This window comes from Pocillopora damicornis, chromosome 5, assembly GCF_964200805.1.
Source record: "Pocillopora damicornis chromosome 5, jaPocDami1.2, whole genome shotgun sequence".
Classification (NCBI taxonomy): domain Eukaryota; kingdom Metazoa; phylum Cnidaria; class Anthozoa; order Scleractinia; family Pocilloporidae; genus Pocillopora; species Pocillopora damicornis.
In genome coordinates, this window is record NC_142674.1 from 23,750,361 (window position 1) to 23,770,804 (window position 20,444).

At 38.0% G+C, this 20,444-nt stretch overlaps 2 protein-coding genes and 1 pseudogene across 7 annotated transcripts; 1 reads left to right on the forward strand and 2 right to left on the reverse strand.

Annotated features, from left to right (window-relative positions):
* Window positions 1–257: 257 nt before the first annotated feature.
* Window positions 258–19,149, reverse strand: LOC113680945 (uncharacterized). 6 transcript variants are annotated; one of them, XM_089206477.1, is made up of 8 exons: window positions 19,008–19,149; window positions 12,569–13,128; window positions 11,201–11,646; window positions 10,397–10,644; window positions 9,781–10,043; window positions 8,672–8,813; window positions 2,625–2,748; window positions 258–2,052 (listed from the first exon to the last, which is right to left on the reverse strand). In XM_089206477.1, the coding sequence occupies exons 2-8, from the start codon at window positions 13,097–13,099 to the stop codon at window positions 1,947–1,949; spliced, it is 1,860 nt and encodes a 619-aa protein (XP_089062603.1). In that variant the 5' UTR covers window positions 13,100–13,128; window positions 19,008–19,149; the 3' UTR covers window positions 258–1,946. The 6 variants fall into 6 exon arrangements, with proteins under 6 accessions (XP_089062603.1, XP_089062601.1, XP_089062604.1 ...); XM_089206475.1 differs by having other exon boundaries at window positions 10,397–10,656; XM_089206478.1 differs by lacking the exon at window positions 19,008–19,149 and adding an exon at window positions 18,589–18,857.
* On the forward strand, window positions 4,147–6,323 carry LOC149046061 (uncharacterized; annotated as a pseudogene).
* On the reverse strand, window positions 6,235–8,635 carry LOC149046062 (uncharacterized). Its single transcript, XM_089206508.1, has one exon. The coding sequence runs from the start codon at window positions 8,130–8,132 to the stop codon at window positions 7,125–7,127; it is 1,008 nt and encodes a 335-aa protein (XP_089062634.1). The 5' UTR covers window positions 8,133–8,635; the 3' UTR covers window positions 6,235–7,124.
* Window positions 19,150–20,444: the final 1,295 nt, after the last annotated feature.

Genomic DNA, 20,444 nt, shown 5'->3' on the forward strand with positions numbered 1-20,444 from the left:
TTACAACATCAATACAATATTGACCAGATAAGTGTTGAGAATAAAGAAAAATATCAGTTGGGGATAATTAGTTGATCTAATACTAAATTCTCTGAACTAACATTATAAGAATTGTATGGTTGACAGTAAGGAGAATTCCAAATTTGATCTGGGAGTTAAAGAGTTAATAATCCACAATCACAGCACATGTAGTGTCTGGTCAAAATAATGATAACTATTATAATAAATTTAAATTAAATAATGACATGTGACAAGGGTTTATGAATGGAGTTTATTTCTTGAATATCTGAATAACTTTCTGTTTGAATTGTAACAAGACCGGAAAGAGTAGATCCTTGACAATGTTTGCACAGTCAATCTTGAACTCCACTAATTTCTAAATTTTTACTCTAATAATGTTATTCTATTACAACTGTAACCTCTTGAGCAATAGTATCAGCTTGGATTTCTCAGCTAGCTCAATTGCTGCTTAGTTTTTAAATCATTCTAGTGAACTTTTAGAATCTACAATTTAACAGCAGTCCTAATGTTTCTGTTGAGAAAACTATTGCTTAGTGGGGTTTTCACTACCACCACGAGTATATTTATCAATTAAAGCATTCACTCCTTGTATAGCATTTGGTATAAAAAGGTTCTTGTGCAAAAATTCTTGAGTTTCTCTGTACAGTTATGAAAATGCAAGTCTTCATGTAGTGTTGGATTTGAGTTAAAGAGAGTTTTCATGGGAAAGAGATTGACGTAATTTTTAACAATGACATCAAACCATTGAAGAGACAACAAGATGCAAAAAGCATATAGAAAGTTAGTGAACATTTAAGCTAGGGTCTGCCTCAAATGGTATTTCAGAAAAGAAAAGAAAGAAAATGGAACTTCATTTACTTTTTTTAACCCTGGTACTCTCAGGAGTGACCTAATAGGATTTTCTCCCAACACCTAGGGGAGATGTTCTAAGATTTCACATCAAACTCACTGAGCTAAAATCATGAGAAATGGCTGATGGTGTGAAGCATTTGAAAGAAGTAAGCTTACTAATTTTGTGTATGGCACAATAATAACGATTTATCTCTTTGCTAAAAGGCAAAAGTCGTTAAAAAAATCCAAAACAATTATATATTCAATTGCATAATTATTAAATGCAAAACAACAGCATAACATGGAAGTTCAGTTCTTTCCAAAATTGGATAAATTTTGTAATAAGTTTTTTCCAGTTGATCATTGTTACATGTACTTCTTGGTAAGATTAATTTTGTTTTTTTGATGCAGGACAGAAGATTACCTCTAGAAAGTTGCATATTCAATACAAGCAGTTACAGTGTAATCATGTAAATTTTGGTTTGGAAGATCTGAGAAAAAAGAGGCCAAAAAAAGTCTTGCATAATAAATTTTATCAGCACTTCAATTGCACAAATGCAAATAGCCTTCATAAAATATTACATGACCATCATGCCCCAAGTAAACTAATAGATAATAATTATTATTAATAAAAGAGGATCGCACCCTCTCATTAACCTAAACGTGAACCATGTATATTTCTAATAGTGTGATAATAACTGTAGTTCGCACAATTTGAAAATTGGGATCAGGACACAATCAATAGAAGATTTTTTCTCTGCCAGAACACTGCTGACATTTTTAGATTTAGGATATGTTAATACTTGAATTTACTGCAGATTGACATAACGGAGCTAAATTTTTTACCTTATATTATTACAATCTAAGCTCAAGTTTTAATATTTGATGCGTTGTTGTTTACACCAAAGGAAGTAGTTGTAAATTTTACTATTCTGAAACTACTTGTAGGAACAATGATGCTTGGTTATAACACATCCATAATTTGGATATCACCCTAAGGCTGGAAAATTAACTCACTTTCACCTTTCACCAACAAAATAGCATACTGACCATTTTATACAAAAATCACTATTAACATTACATTACTATAGATTCTAAAGCATCTTCGTTTGAGAGTGGATTTCTTGTTTGAGCCTTATCAAAGATGAAACTGCCTCGGGCGTGGTCACCTTGTACCCAAAAAGCGACGTAGTTGTTCCACTGCAACAGACAAAAATTTATGAATAAATATATCAAGAATAAATTTAGAAGTACTCTTAATTCTTTGTCATTGATAATCTTCTTAGTAAGAAATTATACTGAGACAATTTTTCACCTACAGAGCAATCATGTGGATTTGCTGACAGCCTGTGAGGTTTTAAACCTCTATGGCTTTGATTGTGATGCATCACTCTCCTGAGGGAGAGTGGAAGCATACCCTTCTGGGAAATTGTGAAAAAATTTAAGGTAGCTTAGACATGTGTTCCTTTTTTCTGACCAACAATTTCTTTTGAAGGCGAGCAAGGAGTAAATTATTTTAAAGGTGGGTACTTAACTAAAGCAAAAGTTTGCCCTCTCAAAATCAACAATTTAAACCAGAAACTTTACATGGGTGAGAAACAGTAGTTTTAGTTGGAGAGTGCAAGATTAAATTTGTTGGTAAGAGTCTCACACTTAATGTGCAAGACTTCAGAGCTCTGCAACTCAAGCTTTGTGAATATTTTTGTATTGATTAACAGGCAAGTAAGGTAGAAAAACAGTTATAAAGGACTAAGACAAGAAGGTTAACCTACCAGTTGATGAACTCATGGGCAGGAGACCACCGGCGATCAGAGCTGGGCCCACATTCAGAAAAAGACTTTACATTCAAGCTTTTGACAAGACTGTTTTTCCGCAATTGTCTCAGAGCAGTGATGTCTGAATAAAAGTAATGATGAAAATTGGTTAATAGAGATGATAAATTTATGGCCATCCAGGTAATGGAATTCCAAGTCAAGTTTCGTTCAGGCAAGTCAGACATCTTACTGCATATGTGCTATTTGCAATTTGCACTTGTATTCAACTTTTCACTTGAGTTAATAAAAAAATGCACTTGTTTTCTGCCAATCAGATACAAATCATTTTTTCAAGTACATTATTATATGTCTACTAAGAGTCTTGAAATTTTTAAATTAGTCTATCATTACTTAAAAGTATGCATAAAAATGATAATGACAATTGGCTACTTGAAATGCACTATTTGCAGCTTGGAGATCAAGTGAACAAGGTCAGACCTCCTTAGAGTATTTGAATTCATGCCTAATCAGGGTTCTCAGTTGAACCCGTAACCCGTAACACCTGTCACGGGTGTCACAGGTAAGTGTTACGGCTGTCAAAGTGCTTCAACCAGTAGATCAATTCGTCTATCAAATGCAAATAAAAGAACCGCTTTTTGAGTAAATTGCTGGGTAAACTATTGACTGTTAGTTGCTTTCGCAATGTACTTTTCTTCGGTTTTAGTTGTCAAAGTGAATAGCCTTTTTGCAGACCATAGAATAACCGAACAATCGCTTCACGTCTCCGCAACGTTGAATATGGCCGCCATATTGAATTTGTAAATTTGAACCCAGGCCTCTCGCAGATGTCGTCTTTCCACGTGCAAAAACATGGCCGATTCATTCATTAACAAATATTTGCGCTATCTTATACTCTTTCTCATTTAGATATATAGCAGTTACTGGGTCAGTGTGGCCTTGAGAATTAGTTTTTGTAAGTGGGTGCCCCCATTTGGAGAGGACTGGTTACCTAATAATTATTTTTGTATAAAATGAATGCCATTAACTCAGAAAGCAAAGCATTGTTATTGCAGGTTAATATTTCATTGAATATTGCAGTGTAGTTTTCAGTTTGATAAGAGATAATTTCAACTTTCCGTAGTTCAAAGCCACTGAACAGATTACAAAATGTACTTAAACTTGTTTGGAGAAAGTGAGAAAATATGCCCCCAAAATGAAGGAAAAAGCATTTCTGAGCATCTTAAATAAAAAATTTCCCGGGGGAGCATGCCCCCGGACCCCCCTAGCAGCTTGGGCCCTATGGGCCCAAGTTACACGCCCAAAGGGCGTGTATGTTAGGGTTACGCCTGTAACTACCAAAGCAACGGCTGTACAAAATTCTACTGAGAACCCTGCTAATAAAGATGTCTGATTTAAATTTCCATTACCCTTGATTAAAAATCTCTCCTTAATAATTACAATTAAAATTAATTTCAAAAGCTATTTTCTAATTGCTGGTTTGCAGCTGACGTCATACATTTATGCAAATTAATCGTCCGCCATGTTGGTGCTCATCTCAGGTGTGAAATTTCATGCAAATATAGTGCCCTCTTTCAAATACTTTGTTCTATGGATACTTCAAGCGAAAAAAATCCAGAATCGCAAGAGAATATTCTTCTGCTGCTGTTCTCAGCTTCATCGATCCCTATGCTGACCGGTTTATCGATGAGAGCCACTCCCTGCCGATTATTCCCGATCTATTTGAAACGGGAAATGTTGATCTTGCTTATCCAGAACTACTAAGAAAATGTGTTGAAGTGACATTGGATATTTCTGATGAGCACGTAAACAAAGTGGAACTCAACACAAGAGATCAAGCCAGTGGGTCGGGATTTTTTAGACATCGTGCTGGCAGAATTGGTGCGTCTGAAAGTCACGCAGCATTTCACACAAACATTGCACAGCCCTCTCAGTCTCTGATTAAAACAATTTGTTACCCAAGCCTCTACATAGTTAACACTAAAGCTACCAGGCATGGTAAGAGGCATGAAAGTGATGCTGTAAATGCATACAAAGCTGCCGTAAAAACTGGTCATGTGAACTTAACTGTTAAGAAGTGTGGCTTGTTTATTAACAAAGAACATGAATTTCTCCATACCACTCCTTATTTCTTAGTTTCATGTGACTGTTGTGGCACTGGATGCGGTGAAGTGAAGTGCCCGATTATAATCAAAGATGGCAACTTTGAGAACTTTGCTCAGCAGAAGAATTCCTGCTTAGAAAAAGTGAATGGACATTTACAGCTTAGAAAAAATCACAGCTACTACTATCAGGTGCAGCAGCAGCTTTTCTCTGTGCCTGGAATAAAGTATTGTGAGTTTGTGGTTTGTGCCATTGATGAGAAAAAGAGCATGAATTTAATAGTGCTGCGCATATATCCAGATGTGCAGCATTGGAACTCTGTACTGCCCAAATTGGAAACATTTTGGAGAATATGTATTCTTCCAGAAATTCTAGGGCAATGGTATACCAGAAGATGTACAGTGCCTCCTAAATTACCAGATAAGGATGGTATTTGTTTTTGCAGGAAAATCAGACATGAGGAAACCATTTCATGCAGTAACAAAAATTGCCCTTACAAAAGGTTTCACCCTTCCTGTCTTTCGCTCACTGCCATGAGAAAGCCAAAGACTTGGTATTGCCCTCACTGCTCTCGACTTCCCCAGTTCAAGAGAAGAGGTGGTACCAGGACATCAGCACAACCCCCTACAGCATCTATTCAGGCAGCTATGAAATTGGACAGCATCTGCATCTGCAAGACTAAGCCTAGTACAACAGAGAAGGTTGTAGAATGCCATGGAGACAACTGTGAAAATGGAAAATTTTTCCACCTTTCCTGCCTCAGTTTAAACAGAATGCCCAACAATTATCAAACAACCTGGAAATGTTCTGAATGCAATAAAGTTGCCACTGTCCATTCAGCCACCACCCTTGCCAAGTATTGTTCTTCATCAGATTCCTCAAGTGGTGAAGAGGAAAGTGATATTTCTATCATTAAAGTCACTCATGGCAGCAGTGACAAGTCTAGTCCTCTGGGAAACCTAACTGACTCCCATTTTGATTTAATTCTTAGTCCCACTGGATGGCTAGACTGTGACATTATTCACCAAGCTCAAGTTTTGCTGCGTGGTGAGAATTCAAGCATAGTTCAGCGACCAACACTTGGCCCAGTTAGAAATTTTGATGTTGTCAGTGGTGAATTCATACAAATTTTGCACACTGGTCACAGTCACTGGGTGTGTGTAAGCTCAATTGGATGTGAGCTGGGACATGTCAATCTTTATGACAGCCTGTATCATGACTGTTTTAACCCAAGAGGTTGAAGAACAAATGAATGACTTGTTAGGGGGCTGTTTGGTTGCTCTTAACCCTATGCCAGTGCAGCAGCAAACAAATGGAAGTGACTGTGGGGTTTTTGCAATTGCATTTTCCACCTGCCTGGTCTTTGGAGAAGATCCCACATTCATAAACTTTGATATTCAAAGTATGAGAACTCACTTAGCATCATGTCTAAGTAATGGAAAATTTACTTTGTTCCCTACATTCTAAGTACACTGATTATGCATACAGTCTGAAGTGAAGGATAAAATCCATGTAATTTTGTTTTTAATCAATTTCAGTTCTCAATCTATGTACATTACATGCATGAGAAGATCATTTACTTTGTTCCTAAAAGAAAACTAAGTTTTGCAGGGCAATTTTTTTAATCACACTTGCCAGTCAAAGTTGTTTGTACCTTAGTTGTAATTTTCATGGTATTCTTTGCTTTCCCTACTAGGACACAATAGCCAATGGTAATTGAATGCTAAAATATCTACTGTTTTAACATAATTATAAATTAAAGATGACAGGGCTGGATGCATTCTTCATCCAATCTGCATGCCAACATTAAGTCAAATCAATGTTTCATTTCTTTTCCTCTCATTTCGACAATGGCACACCCACATAAAGACAATGTCAAACAACCCTCCAGTTTCAAAGGAAGGAATCAACAAGCAATATCTAATTAAAAGGGGACATAAACAGGGGTTTGGTTTCTCTTTCCAAGGCTTTAAATTTTTTTTTAAAGAATGATCAAGGGTTTGAAGTATATTGTTGACACCCTCATGGAGAATTCCTCGATCATCAGATACAATATTATTTCACTATTTACAGTACAACTAAAAAAAAAAATGTGAACACCAAAATAAGTCGTGGGTATTAGTCAAGTAGCACAAACCTGATTGGGTTATTCTGGATAGAACACAGTTTGATGAAAAAGTAATAAACAATGTTCACAGTAACAATTCAGGCATATTTCAGTTGTTCACCATTTTCTGAATTGCACTGTAACATCCAAGGTTTACAAATTAAACAAATGGTAAAGTACATTAAGAATATTTATTGGAATATCCACATTTCTGGAGAGTTCCATGTGTCTTTGTTTCTAAATTTATCTTCAATCATACACAACATAACTATTTGAAATGGGAGGTTTGCCTAATCAAAAGGTACAATAGGAGGACAGAAGTTAACAAGAGCTGCACAAACTCTTATCATGTGATCCACCAGTGGAGTGTGGCGATCAGAGTTTTCATGATTAGATATAAGATAGTCAGTTGGCAGGGTACCTTCTAGAATCGTAAATTTTCGTCTGAGCAATCCAATCACACGTTCAACATGGATCCTTACATTTGCAATTCCTCTAGTCTGCTCCACATCCACTGGGTCCAGCTGAGATTTTCCCTTTGTAAAAGCTGGGATTACCAGTCTTGCTTGCTTGAGACCAATGCTTTCACTAACAGTAAATCCTCGGTCAGCCATCACCATATCTCCCAAAAGAAGCTTGTCCAGAAAACCACAGTTCTTGGTTACAAATTTATCAGAGACACGACCTCCCCAGGCTTCTGAAACAAAAGAAATCGTTCCTTGGGGGGTTATACCAACAAGAATCTTGATAGTGATGTGGTGTTTATAACTGGAAAATGTCTGTGCTCTGGCAAGCAAGTTTGATGGTCTTTCAATAAACACCTCAAAACAGTCGATAACAACAGTTGTTTTCCTGCCAAAGGCATACTGGAAACACTGGGGCATTGTCTTCCAAAGTTGATGCCTGTCTGGCCAGTAAACAAAGGGAAACAGTCTTTTGTCCATTACCACAATCCAATGGAAAAATATTCTTGAAATAGTTGAAATGGATACAACAAAACGGTAGGCAAGGTCCTGTAACGGTACATTAAGCCTAAGTTTCATGAGTACAATAATAAACTCTTGGAACCTATCGAGTGACTGAGTTTGCCTTTTTACATGTGAAGCTACATGATCAAACACAACCATTAGCACTTCCAAGGAAGGTAGACCAGTATAGAAGCGAACCTTCTCGTCAGAGTCAAAGAACTCTTTATCCGGTGCCCGATACGTGCTTTTTTGAAACATGTATTCTAATTCGGTGGTTTGGCATTCCGAATCCTTTAACTCTGTGTCTGCTTGGCACTCGGCATCTCTCATAATTTGCGTTCTGATTTCATCAGACTCACTGCCTTCATCACATGCCGTTAGGTCACTGGAAAAGGCATCTTCGTTTCCAGTTTTTTCTTCTTCTGTGGAGGTGCTTGGCTGATTAAAGTCGATCTGGGCCACAGGAAGACTGCTTTCGATGAGTTTCTGACGCTTCTCTGCCGCTTCGCGTTCTTGTTACTCGATGGCGTGTTTCTCTCTTTTCTTCGCTCTTTCTTGCCTCTTTGCTCTCGCTTCATAGTCTATCTCACGGCCATAACTTTTCTTTCCGAGCTCTAAAGTTGGCACCCAATCTACATTGTGCTTGTCCCAGTAAGGAGATGGCTTTCCAGAGACAAAATGCTTGCCGCATACTCGTTCGCTTTTGAGAACGTCTTTTGCTTTTGTGTCGCCCCGACTTATCGCTTGTATCCACTTTTCTCTCCTCTCTGTTGTCAATTCTTCTTCGAAGGTAGACTTATTATTGATAACTGATGGTATTCGATAAAATCCAATCCCTTAAGTTAAGTTTCACTTAAGTTAAGTTTCACCTGGTTTCCTGTTGCATTCAGCGTAAATCCTTGCACATCTCTGCGCAGCAGATGATTTCTGTTCTTCTTCCAAGCCCTCGATCACAGCTATTCTATCTGCTACCTCAGTTGAAGAACAAGCAATGATATTGTCGCCATGAACCTGAAATAAACACAACATTGAGAATTATTAAGTTTTCAAAGGAAGAGATATATCAACCTTTAACTCCCAAGATCTCACTAGCAATTCTCCTTACTACCGGCCATATAATTCTTGATGTTAGTTCAGAGAATTTGGTATTGGATCAACTAATAATCCCCTAATTGATCTTGTTCTTTATTCTCATTGCTAGTCTGCTTGATATTGTATTGATAACGTCAGGAGAAATTCTCTTTTGGTCACTCATTGGAGTTAAAGGTTTGACAGTATACAATACAGTTAATGTTTTGAATGTGGGGGAGAGGGAGGAGGGGGGTATTTGATCACATGGTCTAATAATTGAGCGGCTAAACTGATGATGACTTCTGCCAAGGATGTCAATCACTATTGCTGACAACAGTCATTCTTGGATCAAAATGGAATTAGACTGTGTTTTTAGAAATTGTGGTGCTGTGTTGGTAAGGGATTATAGCAATTATGATTTTGGCATTATCGACTGAGCTGATAATGTAAATTGGCCACGGCTCTGACAAAGGGCTAACACTCAAAACATCAGCTTTGAAACTTTTTACAGTGGCCAATTTACATTATCAACTCAGTTAATAATACCACAATTAACTTTTGAGAACTACCCTTGCAGAGAGGATCAGAGTACACCATCACTAGTGTAACAGGGAGCTGGTCCTACTTCAAGTCCTGGTCAGGGTTATTGTGTTTTATTTTCTTGCCCAAAAATCTTTTCCTTTATTTTTTTCAGTCTGATATTGATTACTAGCTAGCCTAATAAAACACCAGGGAATCCTCTACTATACACAGAGCATCCCACAAAAGCATATTAGCAAAACTTCTTATTTCTACAGGAAGGCTTCAAAATCAGGAAAAGCCTAGATAATTGTGCAAGTCTATTTTCATATGAGAGGAATACCTCTATGACACTGTTATGTGCTTGCAATGAAAAGGTTTTTCTTACCACAACACTGCTCTCAACAAAATCATCCATCAAAAGATGACTCTCCAGTTTGAGGCTATCAAATGGTGGAAAAAATCCTTTCTTTTCCAATTCACTCATTACTTCTTTATTTCTTGAATTCCAACCACATGCCTTTGCTAAAATCACCCTGGCCACATCCTTGGCATTACGCAGACGACACTTGTTTCCGTCGTTGTCAAGTATGGCCACACCTTTGTAAATGAAGTCCTGGGCATAGGTGCAGCTCATGGCATTTTTTTGTCCTGTTTGAATTAGAAATAAGAGTAGAAAGGGTGTCAGGCAATATGGAGAATATTCCTGAAATTCTTTGTTCCATCTGACAAAATTTCCTTCCACAAACTAGGTCACATTGATTTAATTTGTGTTTATTTGGAAACAATGCTTAAGGATAAGTTTGTTAGACAGACTTAGCTTGTCACAGTAACTCAAAGGTAGATCCAGTTTTTTATTTTGACAGCAGATCAAAACTTTGATACAGGTCTGCAGGTCAGATGGGGAAGGGGAGGGGGATTGGGCTGGTTACAGACCCCCCTCCTTTGGTATCACCACTGTAAATTAATCTTTGCTGTGTCCCAAAATATAGGTTAACTCATACCATTCAAAATGGAAGGCCACTCTGTTTTCCTGATCTCTAATTCCCCCATCAGCTTTGTTCTTCTTTCATTTCGCAAGAACAGTTCCTGCGCTGATCGGTGCTCCATATCATAGACTCCCGTCTCCATATTCAGTTGTCCATGTCGTGTGTAGTGAAGTATGTCATGGTTGAAATGTTCCTTAATAGTTTCCATCAACTTTGTGGCATTTTCTTCCAGGACATGAGTGCACTTGATGGCTGATGGTAACCTGGAGAGAGATCTGTAGTTTCAACACCAATTACTATCGATTAAAATAAGTATATAGAAAGTTTGGATCAATATCAGTATCTGGGCAACTGCCCATCTACCCCTCCCCTAACCCAACATTAACCCTAACTTGTTACCAATTGGGTTAGGGGAAGGGTAGGCAGGCAGTTGTCCAGATACTGATATTGATCTGTAAGTTTTATCACTAAACATGTAATGTCTGGCTAAAATTTCATCAATATAGCATAAAGGTTCCTTATAAATAACCAAAGATTTTGGTAGAGATTACCAATATATGAGATGCATGTAGTCCTTAGTTTGTACACAGGGCCATATTATTAGTCCTATGGCACAAGCATTTCTACACTGGAAAGTTCTTTCTGGTAAGATCCTTGGCAGACCTCTTGCCAACCCCAATTTGTTTGATGCATGCTTAATATTCATGATTACCTTGTACTTTGGAGACCACTAGAAGATCTGCCTGGTTGTAAGCCACTTGGCTTGAAAGTAGAGTTTACCTTTACTATTTCAACTGATAAGTAATTCAAACACCTTACCTGTAATCGTAGCGAGCTCTGCACCCCTTACACCGAGTTGACCGTGCCTCGATTTCTGCCATTAGCAGCTTCTGCCTTGTCTCCTGCCTATTCTTCCATCCAATCAACCACTTTGCTGCATCCTCCGCTGATTGTTGTGGAGCATACTGGTAACTTGCAGGAGTACTAACATATGGCATGCACCTTGCATCAACAGTTTCTATATCACTATAGGAGCTGTTCATACTTTCAAGGGCTCGTAAAACCTCCCTCTCTCGCTGAACCAAAGCACATTGTTTCTCTGCTTCCCTCATGTTCTTCTGTCGTTGTTTGTGATTAAGTCTGTCTTGCAGTGCTTCTCTACTTCCATATTTCCTTCTCGCAAGAGTAACAAGATCTGATACTAGGAACTCATAAGAGTCATTGTCAATGGTCCTAAGATCTCTCTCAGTGAGACTAAATTGCTCCTATTAGAGAAAAAAAAAGGAGTTTTTGCTTGTAAAAATGTAAGTATCAGCTTAAAGATGAGAAGGAAAAATTTTCACTGATAATATATTAAGAAATATGGTAAATTTTGAGCGTGGTAAGGAAATAAAGATGATATTTGCCTTAAATGTCACAAGCATGAGGCAAGGGTAAAAAATCTAAAGCATACAGAATTGCATCCTAATTCCATGTATTCTCTGATACTTACTAAGCTACAGATAAAAAGGTAGTGAGCTTAGTTGTTACTACAGGCAGGTTCAAATAAGACTGAGGTCTTAGCTTGCATACTGCAAGGATTGGAAATGTCAAAAGCATTAAGATTATTCCATTCCCATGACAAGATGTAGAACGTTTCTCTGGTCCCTGCCAACTTCTCTTACATTCAACTATGGTCAACAATCAAGAAACAAGCTTATGCCCCTCTCTTCACAAGAGGACCATGCACGTCAGTCAGAAATACACAAAAACAGAAATGGAGCCTATATTAACATGCACTCCCTCTCCCCCCCCCCCCCCACCCACCACCAACCAGGTGATTGGATAATCCTCTCAGCTCCACCAAGAGTTTTAAAGGGTACCAGCAAACTGTCACCTTAACCTTGCATAAGGCTATTTGAGGGAGAGTATCAGCTGCAAATGAATAAGTTCCTTTATGTTAAAAACTGAGCAGGAAATAGACAGGAATGCAGAGCACCAGGCTCTTCCCTCCACTGTTTCTTTCAGCAATAAATACACTTCTTAAAAGTTTTAAAGTGTCAGAGCAGCAATCTATGACAGAGAGAAAAAGTAACAATTATAAACCCCTCCCAAGGCACAGAGGACCTCAGTAGGGTAGGGGTGTTATAAGTGTTACTATTACCCTGTTGAAGATTGGGGCTTTCAAACACCTGATGCTCGACATACCTTGGCATGGCATTTACGTCTGTAAAACAAAGGGTGACAGCTGTCACAGAGCGTCACATCAAAATGAACATCTACCCGATGAGAACAGTTCCGATAACAAACCACACAGCGCCATTTTGAGTATAACCAGCTCCTTGCTGCCATTACTTCCCAGTGCTTTTCACCTGTGCAAAGTTCAACAGCTTTATCATATGAAAATATTGATTCCTCACTCAAAGGATTTGCCACACACAAAACAGTGGGTTTGTGAACAAGTGCCAGCCTCATACACAATGGTTTCCATAAACGTTTGGCATGTGAATTCATAACACGACAAGTTGCCCCTATTGAGGACAGTGCTGGAGCATCTAGGTAAGAAAATAAGAGATTCAGCATCTCAGGAGGTAAGCATCCAAAATACTGTCCTATGCTTTCAATTCCACTTGCTCTTCGCTCACGAAGAAAAAGTCTGGTGATATATCTTGGACTACCACCAACACAACTTGTAAAACAACAATCCTCTGTCTTTCGTTTCTTTGTCCCTGGAGGCATTTTTTTTCCTAGGATCTTGGCTGGAAGCACTGTGGATTGAAAGATAGATTCAAGTTAACCCTTTAATTCCCATGAGTAATCAAGAAAAAATTTCTCTGTACAATATCAAGCAGATAAGGGATGAGAATGAAGAAAATATTAGTCAAGGGACTATAAGTTGATCAATACCAAATTCTCAAAACTACCATCACAAGAACTGTATGGCAGACAGTTAGGAGCATTACTAATGAGATCTTGGGAGTTAAAGGGTTAAGTATTTTCCAACAAAAGCCTTCATGAGTTTTGAATGCTTAATCTGATAAATTATTACCAAAACAAACCTGTAAGAATAAGAGTCCTTTAATCCTATGATAACAATCCAGGTATTCAAATCAAATTTCAAGAAAGCTTTTGAACATAATAAATAACATACCTTGATGAAACAAGAGGTTAAGGCGACTTCGCCTTGTTGAACTCACCACTACTAGTTACAAAACCACAGTGCTGTAATTTGAATTTTCGCATTTTTTTTGTAAGCATGTGATTGCCTTTTGACATTTGATCTGTGGAGTCAACAGTTCTCATTTTGTTCAAGTGTGGTTTCAAGGCAAAATCACGTTATTTGAGACAGGTTCGAGTATGCACGACTAATTATATATTAGTTATACCAGGGGAATCCCATTCCAAACATGCCACAGGATAGAGTAAGCAGACTGTTTGACCCACCGCAATTTATTGAAAGCAGAGAAAGGAAAACATTTTGAAAGTAGTTATCCAGGCACAGCCAAAGTGAGCTCTTAAGCAAAGCTGTAGATAAATCAGACCGTTTCTTTCGCCGGGGAGTTTATTTATCTGAGCACTTCTGCAACACACGACTAGATTGAGTCCTCGCTGAAGACAGTAGTTCGATCTTTACATTTGCCCAGTGTTGAACAAAAATTGTTTGTTTAAAATCTGAGCGTATATTCTTATTGATATGATAATGCGGTAAACTCCAGGAAGGGCTTGGCCAATTTAGAGGTGATATTTTAAAATTCATGGGTTATTTTTTTTTTAGTAAGAACCCTGCAGAAAGGAAATTTGTTTTGATCTCGAAAGATACCCGATACTCACGAAAATTTTAAGAGGATGACCTACATTCACTCTGAGCTTGTAAAATATCCATGCAGGAAACTATCGACCCTTTTTACATGGAAGATGGAGAAATTTCTGATCTTCAGCTCGGGTAATATATTCTCTAAGGCAATCGGAGATTCACAATTTACTAACTACTGAAAAATCTGCCGGCTCATGAAGCTAAAGAATATTTCCGCGGCTTCGGAACTTTCAATTTCTCTCGTAAAACGAGCTGTCCTAGTTGTCCAAAATGTTATCAGTTTTCAGCTTTGTAAATGAAAGTTAGACAACGGGCTTGTCGAGTTTTCCTTTGCCGATTTTGACGGAATTATCAATGCCTTGCATTTTACATGTTAGATTAAAAATTGATACCAAATTGCTATGACATGTGGCATTTAAGAATTATGCATGAACAAAACGAATCGAACTTTTGCTCGTCTTCACTGATATAGAAACTAAGCGCAATTAATTAAAAAAAACTTGCAAAGTAAATGCTAGTGATTACGCTCTCTATATATACGTAAAAAAAATACAGCGATTTGGATTTGCAGTTGTTTCGACATCAACGCTTTCCATCTCACCTCAACGCCTCGAAGATTTTCTTACAATAACAATGAACGCTCGGGAAATTTCTGCAAGCAAAAGCCGGTTCTCTCTTGTATTTTTTGCCCTTCTTGACTTATATTCTTCCACTTTAGAGTAAGAGGGAGATTTATCACTATATTTTTACCAACAAAACATCTAAAAATCGAGCAAACTTGCCAATAAATTTCCAGCTTTGTTGTAGAACATGTAAATATGCATTAGATCGCCCACAAAGAACTCAAAACCATAACGGAGAATTACTCGGATTTTTCTTTGATTATAAAGTAAAACTCGTTCTCCGTCATAGAGCTTAAAGCGTGTTTCATCGAAGTTGCGAAACCATCAACACAAATATCAGATGAGCTAAATTCGAGCAACATTAACCTCACTAAGGTAATCCATGGCTCCACGAATTACTTAGCGGAAACTGTACGCTGCCATATTTATGATATTCCATGAGGTTTTTTCAAGCGATCAGATGCTAGGCATGAAGGAAAATTTCTTCTTGAAATAAAAACAGAACCCTTTTCCTGTTAGATCGCTGTTTGTTGAAGATTTTTTTTCCCAGAAGGAATGAGCCATTTTTGGTGTTACAATACAGGCAAATAATTCTCGGCTCTGATCCCTTAGGTTAAACAGCTCGCCCCGTTAACTTCCAAAACTAGTCGATAAGCGGTTATAAAAACTTACCAGTTGCTTCTCTTGATCTTCAATAAGGAGACACGTTCGGAAAGTTATTCCTGAAGACAAGAAACGGTCGAAACAACGCCGACAACTCGCTCCTCGAAGAAATTTCACTGTCACTAAATCTGACTTTCATCAACCGCGAATATTTAAATACCCTTTACGTCTCATGTGTCCTATTAACTGATGACCAATCACGATGTAGGAAATTTGCACCCGGACCAATCAGATGGTGAGAAACATATTTGAAACAGAGGTGCTAACATGAATGCTCACGTGCATGGAACAAAAGATCTCTCTCAAATACCCGAAGACAATAGATCTTCTGATCTCACACAGCAAACTTTATTGTATTAACATTAGCATAACCTATTAAGGCATGTAAATCAATTCAAATACTTTGAAAAGTAAATTCAAGGCTATTGTTGTTTATATTAAGTCTGTAATTTTTCACGCCATAGAAACGCACGTAAATTAGTTCGCTTTGTTTTCTTTAAGGTTGTCTTTGCGGTTTTTCTCTTCTCCACAAGAATGGACAAACCCAAGCAAAAACTGGCAAACGGAATATTTAGTTTCAAAATTAACATTTCTATGAGGAAGGAAACTTGTTGAGTATTTGGCTACAGTCTTCAACAGAGTTTTGAGATAGTCCGATATGCAAGATTCTCTGTAATTAACAAAATCTTAAACGTAGCAAGCGATATTGCAATAAACATGGAAATGTAAGGAAGAAACTTTACACAGACCCAACAATTACTGATCTCTTAAACAAGAACTCGTAATAAAGTTTGCATTCGCCAGTTCCGTTCTTTCGCATTTCCTCACAAGAAAGTGCAAAAGTCATCTATAAACATACAATTTTTCTTTTTCGAACTGCGTGTTGCAGCAAGATTTTTTTTTTATACTTAAGTATATAGTTTCAAATTGTCTTTTTCGTGTTGCCTTTATAGACGTGTCGTCTCTATTTACTTAACAAATATTTTTACAAAGTAGCACAGAAACGATCTCTACCTCCCTTGAGAAAATTGCAATTTCCCGGTCTTTGTGCTAGGAACCACGCAATTCTTTGAAAATCTTGCTTTTCCCTAAGCGATATCCCATTGATATCCTCAAGTAACTAAATTAGATGTTAAGAATACCTTTACGTCAAATTTCCCTCAAACATGAAAAGCTCTACGAGATTTTTTTCAGTTAATCTGCAATTAACGTCAGGAAGTGAAATAAAATTTAAAAGTTCCTCCACCTCCCAAGAATTTATTGGCCATGCTTCTGCTCTACGCAAGCGCGGTGAAATTTACGGACAGAGTTCAAATTAAGACTGCCAGCGTTAGGCCTATTCCTTCAAAAGCGAACAAAGGCTTAAATTTACATTCTTAAACTTTGCAATAGGAGCTAATATAAAAGAAAAACAGGTACCGAAAAGGAAAAAGCTCTGGTAGGATTTCTTCACTCGATGACTAAACAATGTCATGTAATTGTTTATTTCCGAAGCACGACTATGAAATCTATACATGTAACAAACTTTACCGCAAAAAATGAAATCATGACTTAAAATGCAACGTGGGATGTAACAGTACGTGATGTTTGCATACGTTGAAAATCCAGATCCCGGCGTGGAACAATTAAGATACCGGAATTTAAAACCTTTTTTTTTCATTTCTGGCGCAATAGTTGTATTGTGAAGGATATGTTTTTCCTCTTATATCTCAAGAACGTTTGGCCTTCCCAGATGCCAAATTTGTTATAGTTTTGTATACATATGTTAAAAAAAAAAGTTATTAACGCCATCAAACGACGCGGTTTCGATCTTTCCCCTCAAATTGCGCATGGTTACCTCACGAATTTTGAGCTAATCTCGTTGATCAACACACTCCAACGCAGTTCTGTTACGAGATTCAAAAGTTTGTCACTTTCCGTATTTATGCTGGTCAGGTTTTTTCTTTTTATTCTCGTATGTGATGGCAGCTTCTGTGGTGCTTTCCTTTCCATTTTCTTTCTCTACAATGGCGGCAAATTTCACACTAAAAATGAAAGTTGAACTTGAACAAAGGATGAGGTCATATCCAAACTATGTTTCCTATGATAATTAAATTCTAGTTTCAAACCACAAAAAGTAATCACTTAAATGTTTTTTTTTCGCAGAGAGGAAGACTTAGACATGAAAAATTTCAACTATACTAATTAGATTACATATCAGTCAAACTGCGGAGAAAAGTTCGACAGCGAAACGGTCTACAAGTTTTCAATTTGTGTTTCTATGCTCCTTTCTTGAAAGAGACGAAACAAAGAAGTGTGAGGTGAAAAACTGATATTCGTTGTTCTATTTTCCAAGAAGCGGATCGCGAACGACAGTTCGTAATCGCAACCTTTAGAAATACATAATATTACTAACCCTGTCATTCTGCACTTTCCAGTTGATTTACGCAATTTGAGTATAAATTCATAGCTTAGCTTAGAGTAGGTCCTCATTACAAGACTGCAGGACGCGCGTTTTTAATGCGGCGTAAACGAAGATTTGATACAAGTGGAGGAGAGGTTTGCAGACCTCTAGCAGGCTTGCGTTGCTAAGGGCCTCATGATCATACTCTCTCTTTTGGGCAAAGAAACGCTTTGAGTTGAAAGGCTAATAATCGCTTGTCATTTATCGGTCACAAGTCATTTGAGATCAAATTCCCCAACGGGTAACGGAGAGCCCACGTTAAACTTTCCTCGCCCCCATTGTGTGGCCTCGTGGCTCAGTTGGGTAATGGCGCTTATCATTGGGGAGGAATACGTTGTGTTTTGTCCAAGCCTGATTTTTTCCGACTTCTTCCACTACAGTTACTTTTCCTGTACTTATCTAACGAAGATCGTTTCGTCGAGGTTAACTAATCCACAAATGCAAATATCAATTTTGAATTCCTTTTCATGAAACAAAAAACCCACGCAAACCTTTTCTTCATTCATTAAATTGTGGCATCGTATTTTCGTAGATAACAGCGCGGCCACCCACTGAGTAAAAGGCACCAGTTCAGTTCCCTTTTTAGCTTACCAGTTCGGTTTCCATGCTGAGTTAAGGAATGATCTAAGCATCTCGGTCCATTTTCCATTTCTACAATTCCTTTAATAGCATGCATTTCACTTACGAGGATTAATTCGTCGCCTACTCCTTCCAGCTAGCGCGTAAACTCACAAGAGTTGTCGAGCTGCAAATGCGTCGAGCCTACGAGAACGTTTTCACCAGAGCTGCAGCACGAACGGTGAAATTTGTAGATGCGAGCAGACCGCTTGCTAATCACACACCACACGCTCCTATCAAGTGCACGCTTCGCTCACAGTCTCGTATCATGTGAGCTTCGCGGCTCACACCGGGCGCACGAGCGCCTTCTCAATGGCTAAAGTCTTAGTAAAGACCAGTATAGGCGGAGGGAATATAGCCCAAAGCCCTTTCAAAAGACCAATCAAAAGAGAGGTTTACGAGACGACTTGCTGTGCTTTTTGTCACGCTACTCAAACACAGTAAACAGAAGTTTAAAATGATGAGATATTTGAGGAGATTACTCGCCTTAGTGAGAGAATTCAAGCCTTGGTATATTTCGTACTCTTCTTCCCTTTTAGTGGCTTAACAAATAAAGCGGACCTCGTGATCGAATATCCATGGCAAAATCTGGAACAACGCCTAGATTTTAAGTTGGGATCGTTTGATTGACTTTTCGTGCTGTGGAGTGTTTTTGTGGTGTTTCACTTCCGGTTCGTTGCAGTGAGGCAAATATTGATTTCAAGACATCATATCATTTTAGCCAGGAATAAGCGAGCGACAGTAAAATTAAAACTAGGAATTCGGAGAGGCGCACCGATGCTAAGAAAGAACAGTTTACCTGAAGCCTTTTTTCCGCAATGGGCTTTGCCTTTATGAATTGTATTCAAACTCTTCAACGTATGACGGAAAATGTGATTCACGCTTGAAGTACCGCACTCGACGTGAGCAGAATTCTATTTTTACAAAGAGCATTGCGTAACAAATGAACCTCATCATTTTTCCGGAAACACTTAGATCTGCTTGAATGATAAGTAAGCTCTTTACAAAGAAAGCGAATTTACCGTCACGTAACACGCTCCATTTGTATCGCTTAAAACCAGCGTGGGTCGATTTCCCGGGTTGTCAACTAAGTTCGCTCCAAAGAATACATTTTTTTGTAGGTTTATGGGACTTTGCATATAAAACGTGATTTGGCTTTGAGTTCAAATGTTTTCTCAAGCTCTTGACTTTTTAATTGTTATTCGAAAATTGGGACAACGCCCTCTCGTCATAAGTAAACAATCAATAGACTTCCTGTTATTAGACAAGCCACCCGCCCTCTTTTGTTCAGTAATGATAATGAATGTACTTTCTGATTGGTTCCTGGTCGTGCATTTTTTTTATACAGATATAAAACCGCTTTGAAATGAGGAGCCATAGAACAAAGAAAAAGAAAGAAAAAAAACGCTACAGGTTAGTTTGATGCAATCCATTTCATAATTGGTTTTTGTCTTTGAGCTGTTGATATCAAGGTAAAAATTCTGTGAACAATTATCCAACTCATGTCTGCGATCCTGGTACCGGATCACGGCGTCTATTTGATTTTCGTCGTATGGTTGCTTTCCTGAGAATTTTTGTCCATTGAAAAACTTTCAGAAATGTTGTAAATCAAGTTCCACTCTGAATTACAGAAAGATAAAAAAATGAATTTAAAACTAATACCTGAGTCAACTTAGTCCTTCATGGGGCGTATGTATATTCCCCCATGATGCACTTCGACGAGTAAAACTGAATTTAAATATTTTCCGTCGTGTTCCTCACACAACGGGTGTATGAAACTATCCCGGTACTCTCAAATAAGACTACGAGTAGTCCCTTCTTTTGGCCAAGTCCGTCGTGCTAATGAAAAAAGATCAGTCACCAAAAATAATTGATGTTAGTACGTCGCGCTTTACCATGGGAGTGAGGGTCTGAGGGACACGA